Source organism: Mobula hypostoma, chromosome 11 (assembly GCF_963921235.1).
Source record: "Mobula hypostoma chromosome 11, sMobHyp1.1, whole genome shotgun sequence".
In the NCBI taxonomy this organism is placed as follows: domain Eukaryota; kingdom Metazoa; phylum Chordata; class Chondrichthyes; order Myliobatiformes; family Myliobatidae; genus Mobula; species Mobula hypostoma.
This window is the reverse complement of record NC_086107.1, coordinates 72,289,263-72,316,451: the sequence shown is the minus strand read 5'-3', so window position 1 is coordinate 72,316,451 and position 27,189 is coordinate 72,289,263. Positions and strand designations below refer to the sequence as shown.

Genomic DNA, 27,189 nt, shown 5'->3' with positions numbered 1-27,189 from the left:
CAGTAAGGTAGAGATCAGTGCGCCACACTACAAAAGCACCCCACTTTGTGTGTTTGATGGTAATGTTGGGATCGGTGCAGAGAGTGTGGAGGGCAGTGTGTTCAAAAGGGGTAAGGTTTGAAGAGAGAAGTGTTGAAGTTGAAATGGTTCATGTCTTGTTGGCAATCTAGAGCAGGAATCAGAGAAGAGGGTTGAAGATAGAAGGGGGTCATCTGTGCAGGGTGTGGAAAGTGGTTGGAGAGTGGTGGTGGGGAAAGACGAAACTGGAGGCCCAGCAGCAGTGAGTAAAGTCTTGGCCTGGAGATGGTGGTAGTCAAGGTCCAGTCTGGAGCTGGAGTTAGAGGCTGTGGAGCCATTGGAACAGGTGTTGGTGGGGTCAGTGATGGATTTGGTGAGATCCGTGATCTGAGGGCATCCAACTGAATTAAGACCTGAGCAGGAAGCAGGAATGATCATGGTCTAGGGGTGTCCAGGGCCACCAGACTTGGAGATGGCAGGATCTGTGATCTGGAGACAGGTGATCTTCTGAACCTTACTGGATGTGAGGAAAGTTAAGAACTGGCAGTTGAGAGCATGGATCTGGCAGAGACAGAGCCAGCCTTTCTAATCAGTTTATTGAGCCTGTTGACATCCCCCGTGTTGATGCCATTGCCTAGCATACTTCCACAAACAAGATTGTGCTGACGACAACTGACTGGTAGAATGTGAAGGAAAGGCCTGCATACTCCAAAGGACCTCAGTCTCCTCAGGAGATAGAGGCAACTCTGGCCCTTCTTGTACATATCCTCTGTGTTGGTGCTCCAGTCAAGTCTGTCATCCAGGTGCACCACCAGGTACTTGTTGGTCCTCACTACATTTACGTCCTCACCATCAATAGTAACAGGGAGCAGTACAGATTTGGCCTTCCTAAAGTCCATCACCATTTCCTTTGTCTTACTGATGTTGAGCTACAGATGATTCAGTTTGCACTGTTTGACAAAGTCCTCCACTAGGCACTGTATTCATTCTCCCGTCCTCCTCTCTTTATACACCCAACTATTGATACACCATCAGAGAATTTCTACAGGTGACATGACTCAGTGTAGTAGCTGAAGTCTGAGATATACAGGGTAAACAGGAAGGGAGCTGATACATTCCCCCGTGCTGCTTGTAGCCATGTCTGACACACAGCTCTGAAGCTGCACAAACTGTGGTCTGCCAGTCAGATAGTTCATTATCCAGGATACAATGGAAGTACCAACCTGCACTGAATGGAGCTTCTCCCCCAGCAATGAGGGCTGTATGGTATTGAAGGCACTTGAGAAATCTAAAAACGTGATAAACAGTGCTGCAAATGTTTTTCAAAGCTGAAATGTTTGACATTCTTATAGGTTCATGTAAGAGAAAGATTTCTGTAGCTTTTGTGTTTATAAATACTTACTAATAATAGATTTGTATTCAGCTGAAAATCCCCATCCAAGATCTGGCATTGGATGAGACAATTCTAGTACAAGTGTCCTTCCAGTTGAGGTAAAAACAACTGGCTTGGGTAGCTTTCCACAATATTTTCCAAGGAGTGTAGGAGGATTTGCAGCAACATCATGGATGGCCAAGTAGTCCTCTGTACAGGTTCCATTACTGCTCATGTGCAATGTAATTAATGTGAAGACTATCTGTAAAATAATGGCACCGTAGGATACGTTCATAAACATATGACAGTTTCAAGTGAAGGTTTTGCAAATAGTATATCATTACGAGGAAACTTAATTCAGAATCTTAAAATAAAATTTATACTTAATATCACATTTGGAACACCTTGTACTGATAACAAATCACTGGAAACAACACATTGGACCATTGCTACACCACCAGCAAGAATGCCTACCATGCTATTCCACGTCCTCACTTCAGGAAGTTTGATTACCTGACTGTACTTCTACTCCCTGAATATAGGCGGAGACAGAATACTGCAGCACCAGTAGTGAGGACCAAGGAGGTATGGACAAGGGAAGCACAGTAGCGCCTACAGGACTGCTTTGAATCAGTGGACTGGACTGTATTCAGGGATTCATCTTTGATACTGGATCAGTATGCTGCAGTTGTTACTGACTTCATTAAAGCCTGTGTGGATGAGTGTGTGTCTACAAAGACTGAACCAGGAGGTATGTCACCTACTGAAGGCTAGTTCTGTGGCATTCAAGTCTGGTGACCCAGGCCTGTACCAGAAAACCAGGTATGATTTGCCAAGGGTTATTTCAAGGGCGAAGAGACAATTTTGAATGAGGTTGGAGGCAACATCCAATGTACGACAACTCTGGCAGCGTTTGCAAGACATTACTTCCTACAAAACCAAACCCAATAGCATGAATGGCAGCAATGCTTCACTACCAGATGAACTCAACGCTTTGAAAGGGAGAATACAACTACAGCTGTGAAGATCCCTGCTGCACCTGATGACCCTGTGATCTCTGTCTCAGAGGCCGATGCTAGGCTGTTTTTAAACAGTGAACCCTTGCAAGGCGGAAGTCCCGATGGAGTACTTGGTAAGGCTCTAAAAATCTGTGCCAACCAACTGGCGGGAGTATTCAAGGACATTTTCAACCTCTTACTGCTACAGGCGGAAGTGCCCTCTTGCACCCAATGCAATTTGCCTATTGCCACAATAGGTCAATGGCAGATACAATCTCAATGGTCTTCACACAGCTTTAGACCACCTGGATAACACAAACACCTATGTCAGGATGCTGTTCATCGACTATATTTAATACTATCATTTTCACAATCCTGATTTACCTCAAGGGTGTGTGCTTAGCCCACTGCTCTACTCTCTCTATACCCATGACTGTGTGGCTGGGCATAGCTCAAATACCATCTATAAATTTGCTGATGATACAACCATTGTTGGTAGAATCTCAGGTGGTGACAAGGGGGCATACAGGAGTGAGATATGCCAACTAGTGGAGTAGTGCCGCAGCCACAACCTGGCATTCAATGTCAGTAAGATGAAAGAGCTGATTGTGGACTTCCGGAAGGGTAAGACGAAGGAACAAATACCAATCCTCATTGAGGGATCAGAAATGGAGAGAGTGAGCAGTTTCAAGTTCCTGGGTGTCAAGATCTGAGGATCTAATCTGGTCCCAGCATATCAATGCAGTTATGAAGAAGGCAAGACAGCAGCTATACTTCATCAGAGGTTTGAAGAGATTTGGTACGTCAACTTCTATAGATGTACTGTGGAGAGCAGTCTGACAGGCTGCATCACTGTCTGGTATGGGGGGGGGGTACTGCACAGGACCGAAAGAAGCTGTAGACGGTTGTAAATTTAGTTGGCTCCATCTTGGGTACAAGACTACAAAGTACCCAGGACACTTCCACGGAGCGGTGTCTCAGAAAGGCAGCACCCAGCGCATGCCCTTTTCTCACTGTTACCATCAAGTAGGAGGTACTGAAGCCTGAAGGCACACATGCAGCGATTCAGGAACAGCTTCTTCCCCTCTGTCATCCGATTCCTAAATGGACATTGAACCACTGGACATTACCTCACTTCTTAAAATTTTATTTTTTTTTCTTCTATATTATGTATTGCATTGAACTGCTGCTGCTAACTTAACAAATTTCACGTCACATGCTGGTGATAATAAACCTGATTCTGATTCTGAAATCAACAAATCTACTATAAGCTTTATTTAGCAGTCTAATGTCAATGCCTCCAACTAACCTGAATGTCCACTGTAAAGAAGACTTTGACTACCCTAAAGTGGCATGCTTAAATAAAGTTTCACTACTTAAATTATTTGTTTATGCAAGTTTTGCAATTGCTTACTCTGTGAATTGTATGAATTTCTTATAATGACTATAAACCTATTACTGTGCTATTGAATATCTAAAAGGTGCTGCTGGCAGCCCAAGTCAGCAGATATCAAAGCAAACACGAGAAAATCTGCAGATGCTGGAAATTCAAGCAACACACACAAAATGCTGGTGGAACGCAGCAGGCCAGGGAGCATTTATAGGAAGAGGTACAGTTGACGTTCTGGGCTGAGACCCTTTGTCAGGACTGACACATTTCCAATGTGAAAGTTCAAAGCTCAAAGTAAACTCAAAATCGGAATCAGAACTACTATCATTGGCAACAGTACAATGCAGTATCTAATAATTGACAAAAACCTGTGAATTACAGGAATTAAGATAATTAAATTTGATTAAGTAGTGCAAAAAAAGTAACGAGGTAGTGTTCATGGGTTCAATGTCCATTCAGAAACTGGATGGCAGAGGGGAAGAAGCTGCTCCTGAATTGTTGCCGCTGAACAGTTTATTGTCTTCACTCTGGTTGGTCTTTCACTGATCCTGTTATATTTATTATTCTATAGATTTGCTGAGTATGCCCACAGGGAAATGAATCTCAAGGCTGTATATGGTGACATATATGTACTTTGATAATAAAATTTACCTTGAACTTTGAATGTGTGCTTTCAGGCTCCTGTACCTCCTTCCAGATGGTAGCAATGAGAATAGGGCATGCTCTGGGATGGATGCTGGATTTTTGAGGCATTGCTTCTTGGAGATGCCCTGGGTACTAGGGAGGCTAGTGCCCATGACGGAGCTAACTAAGTTTACAGCTCACTGAAGCTTATTTTGATTCTGTGCAGTAGCCCCACCCACGGGAGCAGAGTGAAGACTTAAGGGCTTCGGCTCACCGGGCTTAGGCGGAAGCGGGTGAGGCGAGGAAGGTTTGACATTCATTTTCTGTTGCTATTTGAGGAGAGGGGCATTATGACTGTGAGGGCAGTTTGCTGTTCTCGGTGTCGGATGTGGGAGGCCCTGGAGTCTCCAAGCCTCCCGGACGTCTACATCTGCGCCAAGTGCATCGAGATGCAGCTCCTAAGGGACCGCGTTACGGAACTGGAGCTGCAGCTCGATGACCTTCGTCTGGTCAGGGAGAGTGAGGAGGTGATAGAGAGGAGTGGAAGGCAGGTGGTCACGCCGGGGCCACGGGAGGCAGACAAGTGGGTCACGGTTAGGAGGGGGAAGGGGAAAAGGAAGGTGATGGGGAGTACCCCGGCGGCTGTGCCCCTTAACAACAGGTACTCCTGTTTGAGTACTGTTGGGGGGGACAGCTTACCCGGGGGAAGCGACAGTGGCCCTGCCTCCGGCACAGAGTCTGGCCCTGTAGCTCAGAAGGGTAGGGCAAGGAAGAGGAGGGCAGTTGTGATAGGGGACTCGATAGTAAGGGGGTCAGATAGGCGATTCTGTGGACGCAGTCCAGAGACTCGGATGGTAGTTTGCCTCCCTGGTGCCAGGGTCCGGGATATTTCTGATCGTGTCCAAGATATCCTGAAGTGGGAGGGTGAAGAGCCAGAGGTCCTGGTACATATAGGTACCAATGACATAGGTAGGAAAAGGGATGAGGTCCTGAAAGAAGAATATAGGGAGCTAGGAAGGGAGTTGAGAAAAAGGACCGCAAAGGTAGTAATCTCGGGATTACTGCCTGTGCCACGCGACAGTGAGAGTAGGAATGCGATGAGGTGGAGGATAAATGCGTGGCTGAGGGATTGGAGCAGGGGGCAGGGATTCAAGTTTTTGGATCATTGGGACCTCTTTTGGCGCAGGTGTGACCTGTACAAAAAGGACGGGTTACACTTAAATCCTCGGGGGACCAATATCCTGGCAGGGAGATTAGCGGGGGCTACTGAGGTGACTTTAAACTAGAATGGTTGGGGGGTGGGAATCAAATTAAAGCGGCTAGGTGTGAGGAGGTTAGTTCACAACAGAGGGATGGGAACCAGTGCAGAGAGACAGAGGGGTGTAAAGTGAGCGTAGAAGCAAAAAGTACAAAGGGGAAAAGTAAAAGTGGCAGGCCGACAAATCCAGGGCAAGCATTAAAAAGGGCTAAGAGAGTTGTAAAAGAGTGCCTGAAGGCTTTATGTGTCAATGCAAGGAGCATTCGTAATAAGGTGGATGAATTGAAAGTGCAGATTGTTATTAATGATTATGATATAGTTGGGATCACAGAGACATGGCTCCAGGGTGACCAGGGATGGGAGCTCAACGTTCAGGGATATTCAATATTCAGGAGGGATAGACACGAAGGAAGGGGAGGTGGGGTGGCGTTGCTGGTTAAAAAAGAGATTAACGCAATAGAAAGGAAGGACATAAGCCGGGAAGATGTGGAATCGATATGGGTAGAGCTGCGTAACACTAAGGGGCAGAAGACGCTGGTGGGAGTTGTGTACAGGCCACCTAACAGTAGTAGTGAGGTCGGAGATGGTATTAAACAGGAAATTAGAAATGTGTGCAATAAAGGAACAGCAGTTATAATGGGTGACTTCAATCTACATGTAGACTGGGTGAACCAAATTGGTAAAGGTGCTGAGGAAGAGGATTTCTTGGAATGTATGCGGGATGGTTTTTTGAACCAACATGTCGAGGAACCGACTAGAGAGCAGGCTATTCTGGACTGGGTTTTGAGCAATGAGGAAGGGTTAATTAGCGATCTTGTCGTGAGAGGCCCCTTGGGTAAGAGTGACCATAATATGGTGGAATTCTTCATTAACATGGAGAGTGACGTAGTTAATTCAGAAACAAAGGTTCTGAACTTAAAGAGGGGTAACTTTGAAGGTATGAGACATGAATTAGCTAAGATAGACTGGCAAATGACACTTCAAGGATTGACGGTGGATATGCAATGGCAGGCATTTAAAGGTTGCATGGATGAACTACAACAATTGTTCATCCCAGTTTGGCAAAAGAATAAATCAAGGAAGGTAGTGCACCCGTGGCTGACAAGAGAAATTAGGGATAGTATCAATTCCAAAGAAGTAGCATACAAATTAGCCAGAGAAAGTGGCTCACCTGAGGACTGGGAGAAATTCAGAGTTCAGCAGAGGAGGACAAAGGGCTTAATTAGGAAGGGGAAAAAAGATTATGAGAGAAAACTGGCAGAGAACATAAAAACGGACTGTAAAAGCTTTTATAGATATGTAAAAAGGAAAAGACTGATAAAGACAAATGTAGGTCCCCTGCAAACAGAAACAGGTGAATTGATTATGGGGAGCAAGGACATGGCAGACCAATTGAATAATTACTTTGGTTCTGTCTTCACTAAGGAGGACATAAATAATCTTCCAGAAATAGTAAGGGACAGAGGGTCCAGTGAGATGGAGGAACTGAGCGAAATACATGTTAGTAGGGAAGTGGTGTTAGGTAAATTGAAGGGATTGAAGGCAGATAAATCCCCAGGGCCAGATGGTCTGCATCCCAGAGTGCTTAAGGAAGTGGCCCAAGAAATAGTGGATGCATTAGTGATAATTTTTCAAAACTCGTTAGATTCTGGACTAGTTCCTGAGGATTGGAGGGTGGCTAATGTAACCCCACTTTTTAAAAAAGGAGGGAGAGAGAAACCGGGGAATTATAGGCCGGTTAGCCTAACGTCGGTGGTGGGGAAACTGCTGGAGTCAGTTATCAAGGATGTGATAACAGCACATTTGGAAAGCGGTGAAATGATCGGACAAAGTCAGCATGGATTTGTGAAAGGAAAATCATGTCTGACGAATCTCATAGAATTTTTTGAGGATGTAACTAGTAGAGTGGATAGGGGAGAACCAGTGGATGTGGTATATTTGGATTTTCAAAAGGCTTTTGACAAGGTCCCACATAGGAGATTAGTGTGCAAACTTAAAGCACACGGTATTGGGGGTAAGGTATTGGTGTGGGTGGAGAATTGGTTAGCAGACAGGAAGCAAAGAGTGGGAATAAACGGGACCTTTTCAGAATGGCAGGCGGTGACTAGTGGGGTACCGCAAGGCTCAGTGCTGGGACCCCAGTTGTTTACAATATATATTAATGACTTGGATGAGGGAATTAAATGCAGCATCTCCAAGTTTGCGGATGACACGAAGCTGGGTGGCAGTGTTAGCAGTGAGGAGGATGCTAAGAGGATGCAGGGTGACTTGGATAGGTTGGGTGAGTGGGCAAACTCATGGCAGATGCAATTTAATGTGGATAAATGTGAAGTTATCCACTTTGGTGGCAAAAATAGGAAAACAGATTATTATCTGAATGGTGGCCGATTAGGAAAAGGGGAGGTGCAACGAGACCTGGGTGTCATTATACACCAGTCATTGAAAGTGGGCATGCAGGTACAGCAGGCGGTGAAAAAGGCGAACGGTATGCTGGCATTTATAGCGAGAGGATTCGAGTACAGGAGCAGGGAGGTACTACTGCAGTTGTACAAGGCCTTGGTGAGACCACACCTGGAGTATTGTGTGCAGTTTTGGTCCCCTAATCTGAGGAAAGACATCTTTGCCATAGAGGGAGTACAAAGAAGGTTCACCAGATTGATTCCTGGGATGGCAGGTCTTTCATATGAAGAAAGACTGGATGAACTGGGCTTGTACTCGTTGGAATTTAGAAGATTGAGGGGGGATCTGATTGAAACGTATAAGATCCTAAAGGGATTGGACAGGCTAGATGCAGGAAGATTGTTCCCGATGTTGGGGAGGTCTAGAACGAGGGGTCACAGTTTGAGGATAGAGGGGAAGCCTTTTAGGACCGAGGTTAGGAAAAACTTCTTCACACAGAGAGTGGTGAATCTGTGGAATTCTCTGCCACAGCAAACTGTTGAGGCCAGTTCATTAGCTATGTTTAAAAGGAAGTTAGATATGGCCCTTGTGGCTACAGGGGTCAGGGGGTATGGAGGGAAGGCTGGGTTCTGAGTTGGATGATCAGCCATGATCATAATAAATGGCGGTGCAGGCTCGAAGGGCCGAATGGCCTACTCCTGCACCTATTTTCTATGTTTCTATGTTTCTATGTTTCTATATCAGATAATGATGCAGCCAGTTAGAATATTCTCTACGGTACATCTGTAGAAATTAGCGAGTGTCTTTGGTTACGTAGCAAATCTCCTCAAACTCCTTATGAAATATAGCCGCTGTTGTGCCTTCTTTTTATCTGCATCAATATGTCGCACCCAGAATAGATCTTCAGAGATGTTAACACGTAGGAACTTGAAGTTGCTCACTCTCTCTACTTTTCATCCCTCTATGAAGACTAGTGTGTGTTCCCTTGTCTCACATTTTCTGGTGTCTACAATCAGATCTCTGGTCTTACTGATGTTGAGTGCAAGGATGTTGCTGTGACACTACTCAACTAGCTGATATATCTCGCTCTTGTATGGCCTCTCATCATCATCATCATCTCAAATTCTGTCAACAATTTGTGTCATCAGCAAATTTATAGATGGGATCTGAGCTGTTCCGAGCCACACAGTCAGGGGTGTAGAGAGAGTACAGCACTGGGAAAGGGAGACATCTCTGAGGTGCACCTGTGTAAACTTTCACAAAATCCCACATGGGAGGCTGGTTCAGAAGGTTTAGTTGCTTGGCATTCAGGATGAAGTAGTCAATTGGATTTAATGTTGGGAGAAACCAGGGATTGGTAGTGGATGGTTGTCTCTCTGATTAGTGTTGTGCCATAACATAGAAACATAGAAAATAGGTGCAGGAGTAGGCCATTCGGCCCTTCGAGCCTGCACCGCCATTTATTATGATCATGGCTGATCATCCAACTCAGAACCCTGCACCAGCCTTCCCTCCATAACCCCTGATCCCCGTAGCCACAAGTGCCATATCTAACTCCCTCTTAAATATAGCCAATGAACTGGCCTCAACTGTTTCCTGTGGCAGAGAATTCCACAGATTCACCACTCTGTGCGAAGAAGTTTTTCCTAATCTCGGTCCTAAAAGGCTTTCCCTTTATCCTCAAACTGTGACCCCTCGTTCTGGACTTCCCCAACATCGGGAACAATCTTCCTGCATCTAGCCTGTCCAATCCCTTTAGGATTTTATACGTTTCAATCAGATCCCCCCTCAATCTTCTAAATTCCAACGAGAACAAGCCCAGTTCATCCAGTCTTTCTTCATATGAAAGTCCTGCCATCCCAGGAATCAATCTGGTGAACCTTCTTTGTACTCCCTCAATGGCAAAGATGTCTTTCCTCAGATTAGGGGACCAAAACTGCACACAATACTCCAGGTGTGGTCTCACCAAGGCCTTGTACAACTGCAGTAGTACCTCCCTGCTCCTGTACTCGAATCTTCTTGCTATAAATGCCAGCATACCATTTGCCTTTTTCACCGCCTGCTGTACCTGCATGCCCACTTTCAATGACTGGTGTATAATGACACCCAGGTCTCGTTGCACCTCCCCTTTTCCTAATCGGCCACCATTCAGATAATAATCTGTTTTCCTATTTTTGCCACCAAAGTGGATAACTTCACATTTATCCACATTAAATTGCATCTGCCATGAACTTGCCCACTCACCCAACCTATCCAAGTCACCCTGCATCCTCTTAGCATCCTCCTCACAGCTAACACTGCCGCCCAGCTTCGTGTCATCCGCAAACTTGGAGATGCTGCATTTAATTCCCTCATCCAAGTCATTAATATATATTGTAAACAACTGGGGTCCCAGCACTGAGCCTTGTGGTATCCCACTAGTCACTGCCTGCCATTCTGAAAAGGTCCCGTTTATTCCCACTCTTTGCTTCCTGTCTGCTAACCAATTCTCTATCCACATCAATACCTTACCCCCAATACCGTGTGCTTTAAGTTTGCACACTAATCTCCTGTGTGGGACCTTGTCAAAAGCCTTTTGAAAATCCAAATATACCACATCCACTGGTTCTCCCCAATCCACTCTACTAGTTACATCCTCAAAAAATTCTATGAGATTCGTCAGACATGATTTTCCTTTCACAAATCCATGCTGACTTTGTCCGATCATTTCACCGCTTTCCAAATGTGCTGTTATCACATCTTTGATAACTGACTCCAGCAGTCTCCCCACCACCGATGTTAGGCTAACCAGTCTATAATTCCCCGGTTTCTCTCTCCCTCCTTTTTTAAAAAGTGGGGTTACATTAGCCACCCTCCAATCCTCAGGAACTAGTCCAGAATCTAACGAGTTTTGAAAAATTAGCACTAATGCAACCACTATTTCTTGGGCTACTTCCTTAAGCACTCTGGGATGCAGACCATCTGGCCCTGGGGATTTATCTGCCTTTAATCCCTTCAATTTACTCAACACCACTTCCCTACTAACATGTATTTCGCTCAGTTCCTCCATCTCACTGGACCCTCTGTCCCCTACTATTTCTGGAAGATTATTTATGTCCTCCTTAGTGAAGACAGAACCAAAGTAATTATTCAGTTGGTCTGCCATGTCCTTGCTCCCCATAATCAATTCACCTGTTTCTGTCTGTAGGGGACCTACATTTGTCTTTACCAGTCTTTTCCTTTTTACATATCTATAAAAGCTTTTACAGTCAGTTTTTATGTTCCCTGCCAGTTTTCTCTCATAATCTTTTTTCCCCTTCCTAATTAAGCCCTTTGTCCTCCTCTGCTGAACTCTGAATTTCTCCTAGTCCTCAGGTGAGCCACTTTTTCTGGCTAATTTGTATGCTTCTTCTTTGGAATTGATACTATCCCTAATTTCTCTTGTCAGCCACGGGTGCACTACCTTCCTTGATTTATTCTTTTGCCAAACTGGGATGAACAATTGTTGTAGTTCATCCATGCAGTCCTTGAATGCTTGCCATTGCATATCCACCATCAATCCTTTAAGTGTCATTTGCCAGTCTATCTTAGCTAATTCACGTCTCATACCTTCAAAGTTACCCCTCTTTAAGTTCAGAACCTTTGTTTCTGAATTAACTATGTCACTCTCCATCTTAATGAAGAATTCCACCATATTATGGTCACTCTTACCCAAGGGGTCTCTCACGACAAGATTGCTAATTAACCCTTCCTCATTGCTCAAAACCCAGTCTAGAATAGCCTGCTCTCTAGTTGGTTCCTCGATATGTTGGTTCAAAAAACCATCCCGCATCCCACAAGGATTGGTGCTGGGTCGATTGTTGTTTATAATTTATATTCATGACTTGATAAATTTGCAGTTGATACCAAAATTAGGGTGAAGTGGACAATGTCGAAAGCTATAAAATATTGAAAAGTAACCGGATCAGCTAGGAAAATAGGCTGAGGAATGGTAGATTTAATTTAATGCAGACAAGCGTGAAATGTTTTGCTTGGGGAGGATAAGCAAGGGTAAGATTTACACAGTGAACTGTAGGGCACTGAGGTGTGGGGTAGAACAAAGTGATCTGGGAATACCGTAATTCCTTGAAAGTGGCAACACAGGGAGAGTGGATCACAGAGAGCTCTTGAATCATTGGCATTAAGTACATGAGTTGGGATGTTATATTGAAGATGTACAAGTCATTGGTGAGGCCTAATTTGGAGTATTGTATGACATGCAGTCCTAATCACCAACATACAGGAAAGATATAAATAAATTTGAAATGTTGCAGGTAAAATTTACATGAATGCTGGGAATTAATGACCTGAGTTACTGTACAGTGACAAGTTAAATAGATTGGAAATAAATTGAATATTTTAGGACTTTATCCCTGACCTTCAGTATTATGGTGCTTCACTCATGGCTAAAGACATTTTAATTATCTTTGCCCGACCCCCTGCAATATCTGCCCTAACCTTCCACAAGGTCTGAGGAAACACATTGTCAGGTTCTGCGATTTATCCACCCTAATTTGCATCAACACAAAATCACCTCCTCCTGACAATGACCAATTTTGTCCCTTGCTATTCTTTGCTCTTATGATTCTCCTTCATCTTGCTTGCTAGAGCAACCTCATGTGTTCTTTTAGCACTCCTAATGTCCTCAGTGTTCTCCTGGATTTCTTATACTCAATTACCTCATTGGTTCCTACTTGCCTATATCTGCTATGCACCTCCTTCTTTTTCTTAACCAGGGCTTCAATATCTCTTGAAAACCAAGGTTCCCTAAAACTGTTAATTTTACCTTTTATTCTGACAGGAACGTACAAACTTTGTACTCTCAAAATTTCACTTTTAAAGGCCTCCCACTTATAAAGTGCACCTTTGCCAAAAAACCATCTGTCCCAATCCACACTTTCCAGTTCTTTTCACATATAATCAAAATTGTCCTTTCTTCAATTTAGAATCTCAACCCCAGGACTAGACCTATTTTTTTCCATTATTACCTTGAAATTAATGGCATTATGATCTCTAGATGCAAGGTGTTCCCCTATATAAACTTCAGTGACCTGCCTTGTTTCATTCTCTAATAGATCTAGTATCACACTCACTCTAGTTGGGACTTCGATGTACTGATTAAGGAAACTTTCCTGAACATATTTGACAAAGTCTTTCTCCATCCCACTCTTTTGCAGTATTGGGACCTCAGTCAATATGTGGGAAGCTAAAAATCATCTACTGTCATAGTCTTACGTTTCTTGCAACAGTTTGCGATGTCTCTATAAATTTACTTCTCTAAATCTCATAGACTGTTGGGTGGTCTATAATCCCATTAATGTGATCATACCTTTCTTATTCCTCAGTTATACCCATAACACCTCATTAGACGAACTTCCAGTCAGTCCTGACTGAGCATTGTTGTGACATTTTCCTATTAGTAATGCCACCTCTCCTCCCTTGATCGTTTCCACTCTATCGTATCTAAAATAACACAACCACGGAATGTTGGGTCCCAGTTTTACCCCTCCAGCAACCAATTCTCACTAATGGCTGCAATGTTATGATTCCATATGCTGACACCTAAAATTCTGACAAATTTCTATAGATATGTGGTGGAGAGTATATTGACTGGCTTTATCACAGCCTGGTATGGAAACACCAAAGCCCTTGAACAGAAAGTCTTACAAAATGTAGTGGATTTGACCCAGTCCATCATGGGTAAAGCCCTCCCAACAACTGAGCACATCTACATAAAACACTGTCACATGAAAGCAGCATCCAATATCAGGGATTCCTACCACCCAGGTCATGCTCTCTTCTTGGAGCTGCCACAGGAAGAAGGACCAAGAGCCTCAGGACTCAAACCACCAGGATAGGAAAAGTTACTACCCCTCAGCCATTAGGATCTTGAATAAAAGGGGATAACTTCACTCGCCCCATCATTGAACATTTCCCATAACCAATAGATTCACTTTCAAGGATTCTTCATCTCATGTTCTTGATATTTTTTGCTATTTATTTATATTTACTGTGACGCCAAACCAAGTTATTGGGCGATTGATGCTAATGAGAGAGATAAGAGAGACAATGGAGAAAAGTTCAAAATGCTAATGAGAGAGGAGAGAGAGATTAACGGAAAAGAAACACAATTCAGAATATTGACAGACCGGTTGCTCTGAATCCTTGAACTGTTTGAAGTCTGATGGACAGGTGAAACCCCAGCAGGGGGATAAAAAGAGCAGGTTCGCTAAGGCACGGGACACCACGAGACAATGAGACCCTGGAAAGAGCGGTGTGCCCCCACAAGTCGGTGGGAGTTTGGAGGTCCGATTCGTGGGAACTGACCATAGACTCACAGGGTGTAAAGGTACGATTGGTGGGAACCTGGTGTGTGTGTCCGCCCTCGCCTGGGTGCCAGGTTCACCGCGGAAGAATGGTCGTATCTGGAACGAAGGGGTCACAGTCGGTGACCACAGCGGGATAGAAGACATCAAAGGTCTGCCTGAAACAAACTGCATCCCCCCCGCTCCAACGGCACAACAGCGATTACTGCGAACTGTACTAAGCTGGACTGAACTCTGCATCACTTAAGACTGATCATTTTACGGCTAGACTGCGATAGAGCTTGATTTGATTCCTATTACCCTAGTTCTGTGTACATGTGTGTATTATCATTGCTAACCTGTTGCATTTATATCCTTACGATTAGAGTACTGTGTTACGACGACTGCTGGTTTGACAACCCAGTTACAGGGTATGTAACATAAGATTTGCATTTAGTTGTCATCTGCAGTCTTTCATTGATTCTATTATGGTTACTATTCTATAGATTTGTTGAGTATGTCCACAAGAAAATGTATCTCAGAGTTGTATATGGTGATATATATGTACTTTTATCATAAGATTTATTTTGAATTTTTGAAAATTGATCCACGGCCTAAGCTCATCCACCTTTCCTACAATATTTCTTGCATTGAAATATACACAATGCAGATCTTAAGTTCCATTATGCTCGGCCTTAAGAATCCTGACTTTGTGCATAGGCTTAACAACATCTTTCCCCACAACCAATGTACTATCTGTTCTGGCCCTCTGGTTCTGATCCCCCCCTGCAACTCCTCAGCAAGATCTCTCTAGTTTAGAATCTTAACCCGAGGACCAGTCCTACCCTTCTCCATAATTATTTTGAAACTAATAGCATTATGATTACAATTTCCAAAGTGTTCCTCCACACTTACATTGCCTAGAAAAAGTATTCACCCATCCCCAGAAGTTTTCATGCTTTATTGTTTTACAACATTGAATTGCAGTGGATTTAATTTGGTTTTTTTGATTACTGATCAACAGAAAAAGACACTTTCGTGTCAAATTGAAAACAGATCACTACAAAGTGATCTCAGTTAATTACAAATATAAAACACAAAATAATCGATTACATAAGTCTTCACCCCCTTCAAGTCAGTATAAGTAGATGCACCTTTGGCAGCAATTACAGCCTTGAGTCTGTGTGGGTAGGTCTCTATCAGCTTTGCACATTTGGACACGCAACTTTTCCCCATTCTTCTTTACAAAACTGCTCAAGCTCTGTCAGATTGCATGGGGATCATGAGTGAACAGCCCTTTTCAAGTCCAATCACAGATTCTCAATTGGATTGAGATCTGGACTCTAACTTGGCCATTCCAGGACATTAACTTTGTTTTTAAGCCATTCCTGAGTAGCTTTGGCTTTATGCTTGGGCTCATTATCTTGCTGGAAAACAAATCTTCTTCCAAGTCGCAGTTCTCTTTCAGGATTTCCCTGTATTTGCTGCATTCATTTTGCCCTCTACCTTCACAAGCCTTCCAGGGCCTGTTGCAGTGAAGCATCCCCACAGTGTGATGCCCCACCACCATGCTTCACAGTAGGGATGGTGTATTTTTGATGATGTGCAGTGTTTGACTTCTGCGAAACATAGCGTTCAGTCCAATGACTAAAAAGCTCAATTTTGGTTTCATCAGGCCATAGATCCTTCTTCCAGCTGACTTCAGAGTCTCCCACACACCTTCTGGGAAACTCTAGCCAAGATTTTGAGTTATTCTCAACAGTAGCTTTCTCTTTGCCAGTCTCCCATGCGACTGGTGAAGCACCCAAGCAACAGTTGTATATGAAGTCGCTCCCACCTCAGCCACTGAAGCTTTTAACTTCTCTGGAGTTGTCATAGGTGTCTTGGTGGCCTCCCTCACTAGTCCCCTTCTTGCACAGTCACTCAGTTTTTGAGGATGGCCTTCTCCAGGCAGATTTACAGCTGTGCCATATTCTTTCCATTTCTTGATGATTAACAACTGTACTCCAAGGGATATTCAGTGACTTGGAAATTTCCTTGTATCCATCTCCTGACTTGTGCTTTTCAATAACCTATTCCTGGAGTTGCTTGAAATGTTCTTTTGTCATCATGGTGTAGTGTTTGCCAGGATACTGACCCACCAGCAGTTGAACCTTCCGGGTACAGGTGTATTTTTACTACAAACAATTGAAACACCTTGACTGCACACAGGTGTCCAAAAACATAAGACCATTTAACTAATTATGTGACTTCTTAAAACCAATTGGCTGCACCAGTGATGATTCGGTGTGTCATATTAAAGGAGGTGACTACTTACGCAACCTATTATTTTGTGTTTTATATTTGTAACTAATTTAGATCACTTCGTTGAGATCTGTTTTCACTTTGACACAAAAGTGTCTTTTTCTGTTGATCAGTGTCAAAAATGATAAATTAACTCCACTGTGATTCAATTTTGTAAAACAATAAAACATGAAAATTTCCAAGGGCGTGAATATATTTTATAGGCACCGTACTTGTCACCTGCCCTGTATCATTTCCTAAGAGGAGTTCCAGAATTTCACTCTCTCAAGTTTAGACCTCTGCATATTGATTAAAGAAACTTTCTTGAACACATTTGACAAAGTGCATTCCATGCACTCCTTTTACAGTCTGGGAGTCCCAATCCATAAGTGGAAATTTAAAATCACCTATCACAACTTTTCACATTATTTCCTACAATTGTCTGCTATATCTCTACAAATTTGCTGTTCTAAATTATGCTGACTATTGGGAGGTCTAAAATATAGTTCTATTAATGTGGTCATCCCTTTCTTATTCCTCAGTTCCACCCAAATTGCCTCAGTAGATGAGTCCTCCATTATGTCCTCCATGAGCAGTGTTGTGACATTTTCCCTCGTGAGTAATGTCACCCCTCCCTATTTAATATAGACAATGGAACCCTAACAACATTGAGCTGCTAGTCCATCCCCTCCTGCTACTAGATCTCACTAAAGGTACAATATAATTCCATGCTCTAGGCTCATCTGCCTCACCAACAATAGTCCTTGCATTAAAATAGATGCAATTCAGAACATTAGCCCTGCAATGCTCAAGCTTTTGGTTTTTGTATGCTTATCGTCTACTTTCCCCACATCCACTCCACTAGATGTCCTGGCAGTCTGGTTCTCATCCCCTCCAACTATTGTTTAAAACCTCCGGAGCAGCATGAGCAAATATTCTTCCAAGGAGACTGGTTCCTCTCCAGACCGCGTGCAAACCAAATTCAGGTTGCACTTTCCCTGGATGAGAGCCTAATAACCCAAGAATCTGTAGGTCTCCCAGCTGTACCATTTGCTTGGCTACATATTAACCCACACTATCTTACTATGTCTTGCTCTGCTAATGCTTGGCATGGGTAGCAATCCTGAGATCACCACCATGGAGGTCCTGTCTTTTAACTTGGCACTTAACTCCCTGAACTCACTTTGCAGGATCTCATTGCCCTTCTTGTCTATGTCACAATGATCCACAACCTCTGGCTGCTCACCCTCTTCCTTTAGAATGCTATGGATCTGATCCAAGATGCCTCTGACCCTGGCACCTGGTAGGTCACATACCATCCAGTGTCTCATTCTCATTTACAGAACTTCCTGTTTGCTTCCCTAACCAAGGAATCATCTATCACTATCACTCACCTCTTCTACCCTTTCCCTTGAGCCACAGAGTCAGACTCAGTATCAGAGACTGGAACACCATTGCTCTCCTTCATAGGTTGATTCACTATCCCCTCCCTCAACACTATTTAGAACAGTTCTGATGAAGGGTCTTGGCCTGAAATGTCGACTGTTGACTCTTCTCCGGGCCTGCTGAATTCTCCAGCATTTTGTGTGTGTTGCTAAAACAGTATACTTGCTATTGAAGGGAACGGTCACACGTTTACACTGTACTGACTACCTATTCCCTTTCCCTCTCCTGACAGTCACCTAGCTACCTGCCCCCTTTAACTCCTGTCTATCGACATATTAATCTCCTAAATGATCTGTAGGTCATCAGCTCCAGTTCTCTGATACAGTCTGTAAGGAGCTGCAGCTGAATGCACTTCTCGCAGATTGTCTCATCAGGGGCATTGGAGGTCTCCCTGACTTCACACATCATGCGATGGGCACACCATTGCTCTGGGTTCCATTTCCACTAGTCTAGTTGTGCAATAAAAAAGAAAGAGGGAACTTAACAGAAACATCACCTTGGTCTCCACCTCTTCTTGCCAAATCTTGTTGCGCCAAAGCCTCATCACTCCACTCTACACTGGCCCACTCACACAAAAGAAAATAGGTTCTATCAAATACCCAATATAATTTTAATAATTCTTATTGTAATGCCCTGGTTAAGGTTTTTACTGCTATGCTGTAGGTATTTCATTTTAGCAATTTTGTAAGAGCAGTTTGTACTGCTCTCAGCTTGTTGGGTTTGAGCTGAGATAAGAAGCTTTCTTGTTCAATTTAGGAATGTGCTGTCAACCAATCAGAACAGTAGATTTGGGAGGAGATTCTAGAGGATGCTGCCAGAGAGGTTTCTGTTGGCGGGAGCTGGGAGAAGACAGGAGGGAAGATGGCTGAGGAGGCTGTCCCTGTTGCACAAGGTGCTTTGTGCAGATGAATGGCTTCAAGGAGGAAGAACCAATACTCTGGAGACCCGTTTGTTCGAGATGGATTTTGAGCGACAAACAGAAGGTGATGTGTGCTTTTATGCAGAATGAAGGTCTAGTCTGTGAGTGACAGACAAGTTCAAGATGAACTCCAACTTGGGTGCACATTTGGCTGTTTAAGACTAATGGGCCCTTTTTTCTTTTTTCACTTAATAACTGTTTGCTAAAATTAGCATTCTTAAATGTACTTCTTTATAATTGTATACAGAGTATGACCTGTTATCTCTTGCTGGGGACAGTAAATCACACAGTATTCACATAAACTGGGATTTGGGTGGGCGAGACATCCCAACCTCACAGATCTGACGGGCCTAAAGTTGTATACATCCTAGATGTACGAAACTGGAGGAAGGTGCGTTTATCGCTGTAGAATCCAGTGGCTGTTAGCAAGAGTTTTCCAGAGACACCTAGTAAAAGGGGGATTCATTATGTTTATTGTTCCTGGTACTAGAATTGGATGAAATATTTCCATTTGCAGATATGCCTGCCCTGTCAAACTACCCAAGTCACAAGCAGCTGTGTCAGTGTAGTTCAGTTAACCTTCAACACAATGAACACAAGGAGAAAAGGGCAATCTGCTAGCATGAAGAGAAAGGGGCTATGACTTTACCAGTGGAGCATATCAATTCAGGGAACAGATATTCAATTCTTTTACAGCCTGTGGTTTTCCAAGAAGCTGGTGTATCCATCATTACAGCTGTGGTGCTGAGCATAAATAATCTGTAAATGTATGTAAAGTTCATTCAACACTGTGTTGGGAATGTCAGAAAGTAGCTCAATATTATTTCTGATATAATACAGGCTCGCAAGGAGAAAAAACTTCAAGTCCTCTTTGAAAAGCGAAGAGCAGGAAATGATTTAAGTTGTTCATTATGGTACAGTTGGTGATGATTGAACTTATTTTACAATGCTTGATTAAACTGGAACCATATAACCTTTTATTCACTTAATCTTCAATAGTGCATGGCCAGACCAGAATATATAATCAATGACAAACGTCAAGGTAATTTACACAACTTATTCATCTTGTGCTGATAATGAATGGCTGTTTAAGGATAAGCAGTACCTAGTTCTGATTCTAAAAAGCGGCTAAATTGCAACTGCCTGAGAAACACAGAAGCAAGAAGTGAGTTTCAATGCATCCTAGCTGAGAAACTAAGGGAGTTGGAACCTTGTCTGCGCTCAGAAAATACCATGGAACAACAGTGGATCTACATCAGCTCTGCGCTCTTTGAGGCAGCAGCCCAATCCATCGGCCATAAGAGCAGGAACCACCAAGACTGGTTTGACGATAACTCAGACGCCATCCACAACTTGCTTAAGGATACGCACAAAGCACACCGGGCAACTTTAGACAACCCTTCATCCACCAGCATCAGGCAGCATTGGCAGGCAACTTGGAGGAAAGTGCAAAGGCAATACGGGTCATACGAAATGAGTGGTGGACTGAAAAGGCACATGAAATCCAGTCCTTTGCCGATAATAATGTCGTGCATAATTTTTACAATGCTGTCAAAACCATCTACGGCCCAATAAATTGATGCATTACTCCCCTGAAAACAGCAGATGGTCTAACACTTCTGAAGAATCAGAATACCATTCTGCTGAGGTGGGCTGAGCATTTTAACACCCTGCTTAACCAGGACTCTGATGCAGACCCCACCATCCTGGACGAACTACCTGAACTTCCTCCTATCCATGACTTCAGTCTACCACCAACCTTCCAGGAGGTTCTATCAGCTGTCCATTCCCTTAAGAACAGTAAGTCCCCTGGCACTGACAATATCCCTGCTGAGTTACTGAAGAACGGATGGTAGGTATATGCGCACCCTCTACCAGTACATCACCAAGGCCTGCACTGATGAGAACATCCCACAGCAATGGAGAAATGCAAACATCGTTGTCATTTATAAGAACAAGGGTGACAAGGCCATCTGCAGCAATAGCAGGGGCGTATCACTCCTTTCTGTTGCTGGAAAGGTCCTGACTAAGGTGATGCTTCAGAGACTCATTAGCAACATCACCGAGTCAATGCTGACTGAATCGCAGTGTGGATTTAGGAAGAACAGGAGCACGATCGACATGATCTTTACAACCCGGCAGCTTTAGGAAAAGTGCCGGGAGAAACATCAGGACCTGTTTATGGCTTTTGTCAACCTCTCCAAAGCATTCAACACTGTGCAAAGAGAGCTCTTATGGGATGTCCTCCTTAGGTTTGGCTGTCCCAATAAATTTGTTAACATCCTCCGCCAGCTCTACGATGGGATGACTGCTCGGGTGACCATAGGAGGATAAGAGTCCGAGCCCTTCCTTGCATGCACAGCGGTGAGGTAGGGGTGTGTACTAGCACCAGTGCTCTTTAACATCTTCCTCTTGTGTGTTACCAAGCTTCTTCACAATGAGATTGAAGACAGCAGCGGTGTGGAAGTGGACGTCAGATTAGATGGCAACCTCTTTGACATCAGGAGGCTCCATGCAACTACCAAACTCCGTCGAGAGCGGGTCCTGGAGCTGCAGTATGCAGACAACTGTGCTCTTGTGGCCCATACTCTGGAGGATCTTCAGGCTGTCCTTGCTGTGGCGGTGAGAGCGTACAGCAGGATGGGGCTGACTGTCAATACCGCCCAGACAGAAGTGGTTTGCCAATAAAAAGCTGTCAGTAGTGCCATCTTTCAAGTATCTGGGGAGCATCCTCTCTGAGGATAGTGGCGTTGACAACGACATCCGGAGCCGCATTAAACAGGCATCAGCTGCCTTTGGAAGACTTCGGCATAGAGTCTTTCAGAACAGGTGTCTTCGTTCCTCCACAAAGGTCGCCGTATACCAAGCAGTCTGTGTCACCATCCTCCTTTATAGCTGTGAAGCTTGGGTAACCTACAGCTGTCACATCAAGTCCTTGGAGCGCTTCCACATAAGCTGCCTCCAGCGCATCCTGGGAATTACCCGGCGTGAGCGAGTGCCTCACACTGAAATACTTGTAAAGACCAACTGCAGAAGTATTGAGGCCATGATCACCCAGTGTCAGCTGCAGTGGCTGGGGCACATGATAAGGATGCCCCCATGTTGGCTACCTCACAGAGTGTTATACAGCCAGCTACATCATGGTTGACGCTCAGCTCGAGGGCCAAAGAAGCGCTATAAGGATCAGATGAAGAATGCTTTAAGGAAGTGCAAGATCAGACCCGAAGACCTGGAGGATGTTGCTGCTGACCATGACACTTAGCGACAGCTGTGTAGGGACAGGGTTCGAATTCTGGAGATGGAAAGAACAACCAGAAGACAGCAGAAGAGAGCCAGGAGAAATGCAGCCATGGTTGCCACCACAGCCATGGTCCCACCTGCAATAGAGCTTGTGGGTTCAGGATAGGACTGTATAGTCATCAAAGATCTCACTGTTAAAGGAGTGGACGTTGTCATCAGATTTCGATGGACAACCGAAGGAGTTCTGATTCTAGTGAAGATTTGATGTACACAAAAACGATGATTTTAAAAGTACAGATAAACAGCCACTCATAAAGTAAAATTTCTCCTTAGGCTATTCCTTGGGATCAAGCCTGACTGATTTCTACACCAGTTTTTGAGTACTAATGTGGCTACACAGACCAATGCTGGAGCAGCATACTCTATCAAAGACGGGTCAGGCAAGGCAATGGTCCAGTAGTTTGTAAGATGCTGCACTCTTCCAAGTTGATGTGTTTTGGCTTTTGTGTTCTCCCATGTATTACCTGAAGTTCTTAATATCATCTTAAATGCCCCTTACATCAAAGTTGCTGGTGAACGCAGCAGGCCAAGCAGCATCTATAGGAAGAGGCGCAGTCGACATTTCAGGCCGAGACCCTTCATTAAATGCCCCTTTGCCACTTTGAGCAGTCATAGGTGAGAGATACATATGAGTTAGAGGGGACGTTGGCTTTCATCAGAGATTTTGAGCACAACTTTCTAACTTTTGTTTCTATAGGGCAAAATCTTCTTGTGACCAATCCTGGAAAATAGTGTCTACTTCTAGAATTTAGCATTGGGCATGCATGTAATAATGCTGGCCCAAAGGAGCTGACTGAGTTTAACTAGGACCTCAATACTGGGGAATTTGGCTGAAGAGAGAACATTGCTGATCATTGTCCTTCCAGTGAATTTGGAAGATTTTATGAAAACAATGTTGTATTTTTCCAAAGTCTTGAGATATCTGATATAGGCAGTTCAGGTCTCAGGGGCACACGGGACAAATAGGACATAAGCGCAGTCCATTACAGTCTAAGATTTGTGTTGGCTTACTGCGTGTTCCAGAAGCCTGAATCCTCATAGAGGTAGTTATTACCTGCAGCTGTGCAGTTGGAGGAAAAAGATAAAGGGAATGAAGAGATGTGCAAGAGAAACAGTGGAGGTGGTCAAGATAGCAGGTCCCTTGAGCTGCAGCATGGACATATACAACGTTCTACGGACAATGCTCAGGAAAGCAGTGTTTTGTGCTCACATACAGGTAATACCATTCAATGTCAAACATAGTTAAGTCAGTTGAAAGTGCCCTTTGCTCACACAGGTTTGATGTAAATGTTACTTGCCATTTATTTGTCTAAGTCACGCCTTGTGTATGTGAGTACAAAAAAAAAGCTGACTAGTTTGATTGGCTTAAAACAGTATCTGAGTGGTTTGACTGATCTTCTTCAAGATTACAGATGACAAATCAAACAGAATTTAAGACTTTTGGTAAATGACCCTTCAGTAGAACTTCATACTTCCTGTACTGGGAGTATATTCGTTACGTACTGAAGATGTGCCTTCACTACTATAATTCCAAGCATACTCATCTCCAAATTCCTAAATCTGGGCCGTGGCAACTGGATCACTAACTTCAAGATCAACAGACTGCAATCATCACTCTAGGCAGCAACACCTCTGCCACAATTATTCTCAATGCTGGTGCCCCACAAGGCTGTGTTCTCAAGCCCCATTGTACTTCCTACACACTCAAATATACTTAAAGACATGCCCTCCACAGCCATTTGTGGCAAGTTATTCCACAAATTCACCACTTTCTGGCTAAAGAAATTCCTTCTCATCTTTGTTCTAAAGGGATGTCCTTGTATTCTAAGGCTGTGCCCTCTGGTCCAAGACTCCCCCACTACAGGAAACATACTATCCAGTCTACTCTTTCTAAGCCTTTCAATATTCTTTCTTTGACGATGATTCTTCCTTTGTCTCCAACACTCATCCTCTTCTTGGAAGCCTTACTCTGGTTTTCTGTCTGTTCTGGATCTTTTCTTTTTGTCGTATGCCTGCGTGCGTGCGAGTCTGTGCGTCTGCGTGCATGCGCGTCTGTGCGTGTGTGTCTGTGTCTGTGTCTGTGTGCATGCGTCCGTGATGATGTCTTTTTCATGGCTTTTACAAGGCGCAGAGCGAGAGAGAGAGACTGTGTGGCGCGCCACTCCTCACATAGACATTTTTGCATTATTTTTCCCTTTATTTTATGAGGTCGAGTTGCGATCATCACTAATTGCCGAGAAGACATCAAAGAGCTTGAACCATAGAACCATAGAAACTACAGCACAGAAAAAGGCCCTTTGGCCCTTCTTGGCTGTGCCGAACCATTTTCTGCCAAGTCCCACTGACCTGCACACGGACCATATCCCTCCATACACCTCCCATCCATGTATCTGTCCAATTTATTCTTAAATGTTAAAAAAGAACCCACATTTACCACCTCGTCTGGCAGCTCATTCGATACTCCCACCACTCTCTGTGTGAAGAAGCCTCCCCTAATGTTCCCTTTAAACTTTTCCCCCCTCACCCTTAACCCATGTCCTCTGGTTTTTTTCTCCCCTTGCCTCAGTGGAAAAAGCCTGCTTGCATTCACTCTATCTATACCCATCATAATTTTATATACCTCTATCAAATCTACCCTCATTCTTCTACGCTCCAGGGAATAAAGTCCTAACCTATTCAACCTTTCTCTGTAACTGAGTTTCTCAAGTCCCGGCAACATACTTGTAAACCTTCTCTGCACTCTTTCAACCTTATTTATATCCTTCCTGTAATTTGGTGACCAAAACTGAACACAATACTCCAGATTCGGCCTCACCAATGCCTTATACAACCTCATGATAACATTCCTGCTCTTATACTCAATAAACACACATCAAAGTTGTTGGTGAACTCAGCAGGCCAGGCAGCATCTGTAGGAAGAGGTGCAGTCGACGTTTCAGGCTGAGACCCTTCGTCAGGACTAACTGAAGGAAGAGTGAGTAAGGGATTTGAAAGTTGGAGGGGGAGGGGGAGATCCAAAATGATAGGAGAAGACAGGAGGGGGAGGGATAGAGCCAAGAGCTGGACAGGTGATAGGCAAAAGGGGATACGAGAGGATCATGGGACAGGAGGTCCGGGAAGAAAGACAAGTGGGGGGGGGACCCAGAGGATGGGCAAGAGGTATATTCGGAGGGACAGAGGGAGAAAAAGGAGAGTGAGGGAAAGAATGTGTGCATAAAAATAAGTAACAGATGGGGTACGAGGGGGAGGTGGGGCCTTAGCGGAAGTTAGAGAAGTCAATCCTGAGTGTGGCTTCACCTTTACAATAGAGGAGGCCGTGGATAGACATGTCAGAATGGGAATGGGATGTGGAATTAAAATGTGTGGCCACTGGGAGATCCTGCTTTCTCTGGCAGACAGAGCGTAGATGTTCAGCAAAACGGTCTCCCAGTCTGCGTTGGGTCTCGCCAATATATAAAAGGCCACATCGGGAGCACTGGACGCAGTATATCACCCCAGTCGACTCACAGGTGAAGCGTTGCCTCACCTGGAAGGACTGTTTGGGGCCCTGAATGGTGGTAAGGGAGGAAGTGTAAGGGCATGTGTAGCACTTGTTCTGCTTACACGGATAAGTGCCAGGAGGGAGATCAGTGGGGAAGGATTGGGGGGAAGAATGGACAAGGGAGTTGCGTAGGGAGCGATCCCTGCGGAATGCAGAGAGGGGGGGGAGGGAAAGATGTGCTTAGTGGTGGGATCCCGTTGGAGGTGGCGGAAGTTACGGAGAATTAAATGTTGGACCCGGAGGCTGATGGGGTGGTAGGTGAGTACCAGGGGAACCCTATTCCTAGTGGGGTGGCGGGAGGATGGAGTGAGAGCAGATATACGTGAAATGGGGGAAATGCGTTTAAGAGCAGAGTTGATAGTGGAGGAAGGGAAGCCCCTTTCTTTAAAAAAGGAAGACATCTCCCTCGTCCTAGAATGAAAAGCCTCATCCTGAGAGCAGATGCGGCGGAGACGGAGGAATTGCGAGAAGGGGATGGCGTTTTTGCAAGAGACAGGGTGAGAAGAGGAATAGTCCAGATAGCTGTGAGAGTCAGTAGGCTTATAGTAGACATCAGTGGATAAGCTGTCTCCAGAGACAGAGACAGAAAGATCTAGAAAGGGGAGGGAGGTGTCGGAAATGGACCAGGTAAACTTGAGGGCAGGGTGAAAGTTGGAGGCAAAGTTAATAAAGTCAACGAGTTCTGCATGCGTGCAGGAAGCAGCGCCGATGCAGTTGTCGATGTAGCGAAGGAAAAGTGGGGGACAGATACCAGAATAGGCACGGAACATAGATTGTTCCACAAACCCAACAAAAAGGCAGGCATAGCTAGGACCCATACGGGTGCCCATAGCTACACCTTTAGTTTGGAGGAAGTGGGAGGAGCCAAAGGAGAAATTATTAAGAGTAAGGACTAATTCCGCTAGACGGAGCAGAGTGGTGGTAGAGGGGAACTGATTAGGTCTGGAATCCAAAAAGAAGCGTACAGCTTTGAGACCTTCCTGATGGGGGATGGAAGTATATAAGGATTGGACATCCATGGTGAAAATAAAGCGGTGGGGGCCAGGGAACTTAAAATCATCGAAAAGTTTAAGAGTGTTAGAAGTGTCACGAACATAGGTCGGAAGGGATTGAACAAGGGGTGATAAATCCGCGTTGAGGTATGCGGAAACGAGTTCAAATAAACCCTGCCCTCAAGTTTACCTGGTCCTTTGCCTCCAACTTTCACCCTGCCCTCAAGTTTACCTGGTCCTTTGCCTCCAACTTTCACCCTGACCTCAAGTTTACCTGGTCCATTTCCGACACCTCCCTCCCCTTTCTAGATCTTTCTGTCCCTGT

General features: G+C 44.3%; 1 protein-coding gene across 1 annotated transcript in view; it reads right to left on the bottom strand.

Moving 5' to 3' along the window:
* Window positions 1–27,189, bottom strand: part of LOC134353819 (astacin-like metalloendopeptidase) — a 146,461-nt gene that overhangs the window by 6,507 nt on the left and 112,765 nt on the right. Inside the window, exon 13 of the mRNA XM_063062250.1 lies at window positions 1,421–1,652. Within this exon, the coding sequence (XP_062918320.1) occupies window positions 1,421–1,652 (232 nt within the window). The remainder of the gene's footprint in view (window positions 1–1,420; window positions 1,653–27,189) is intronic.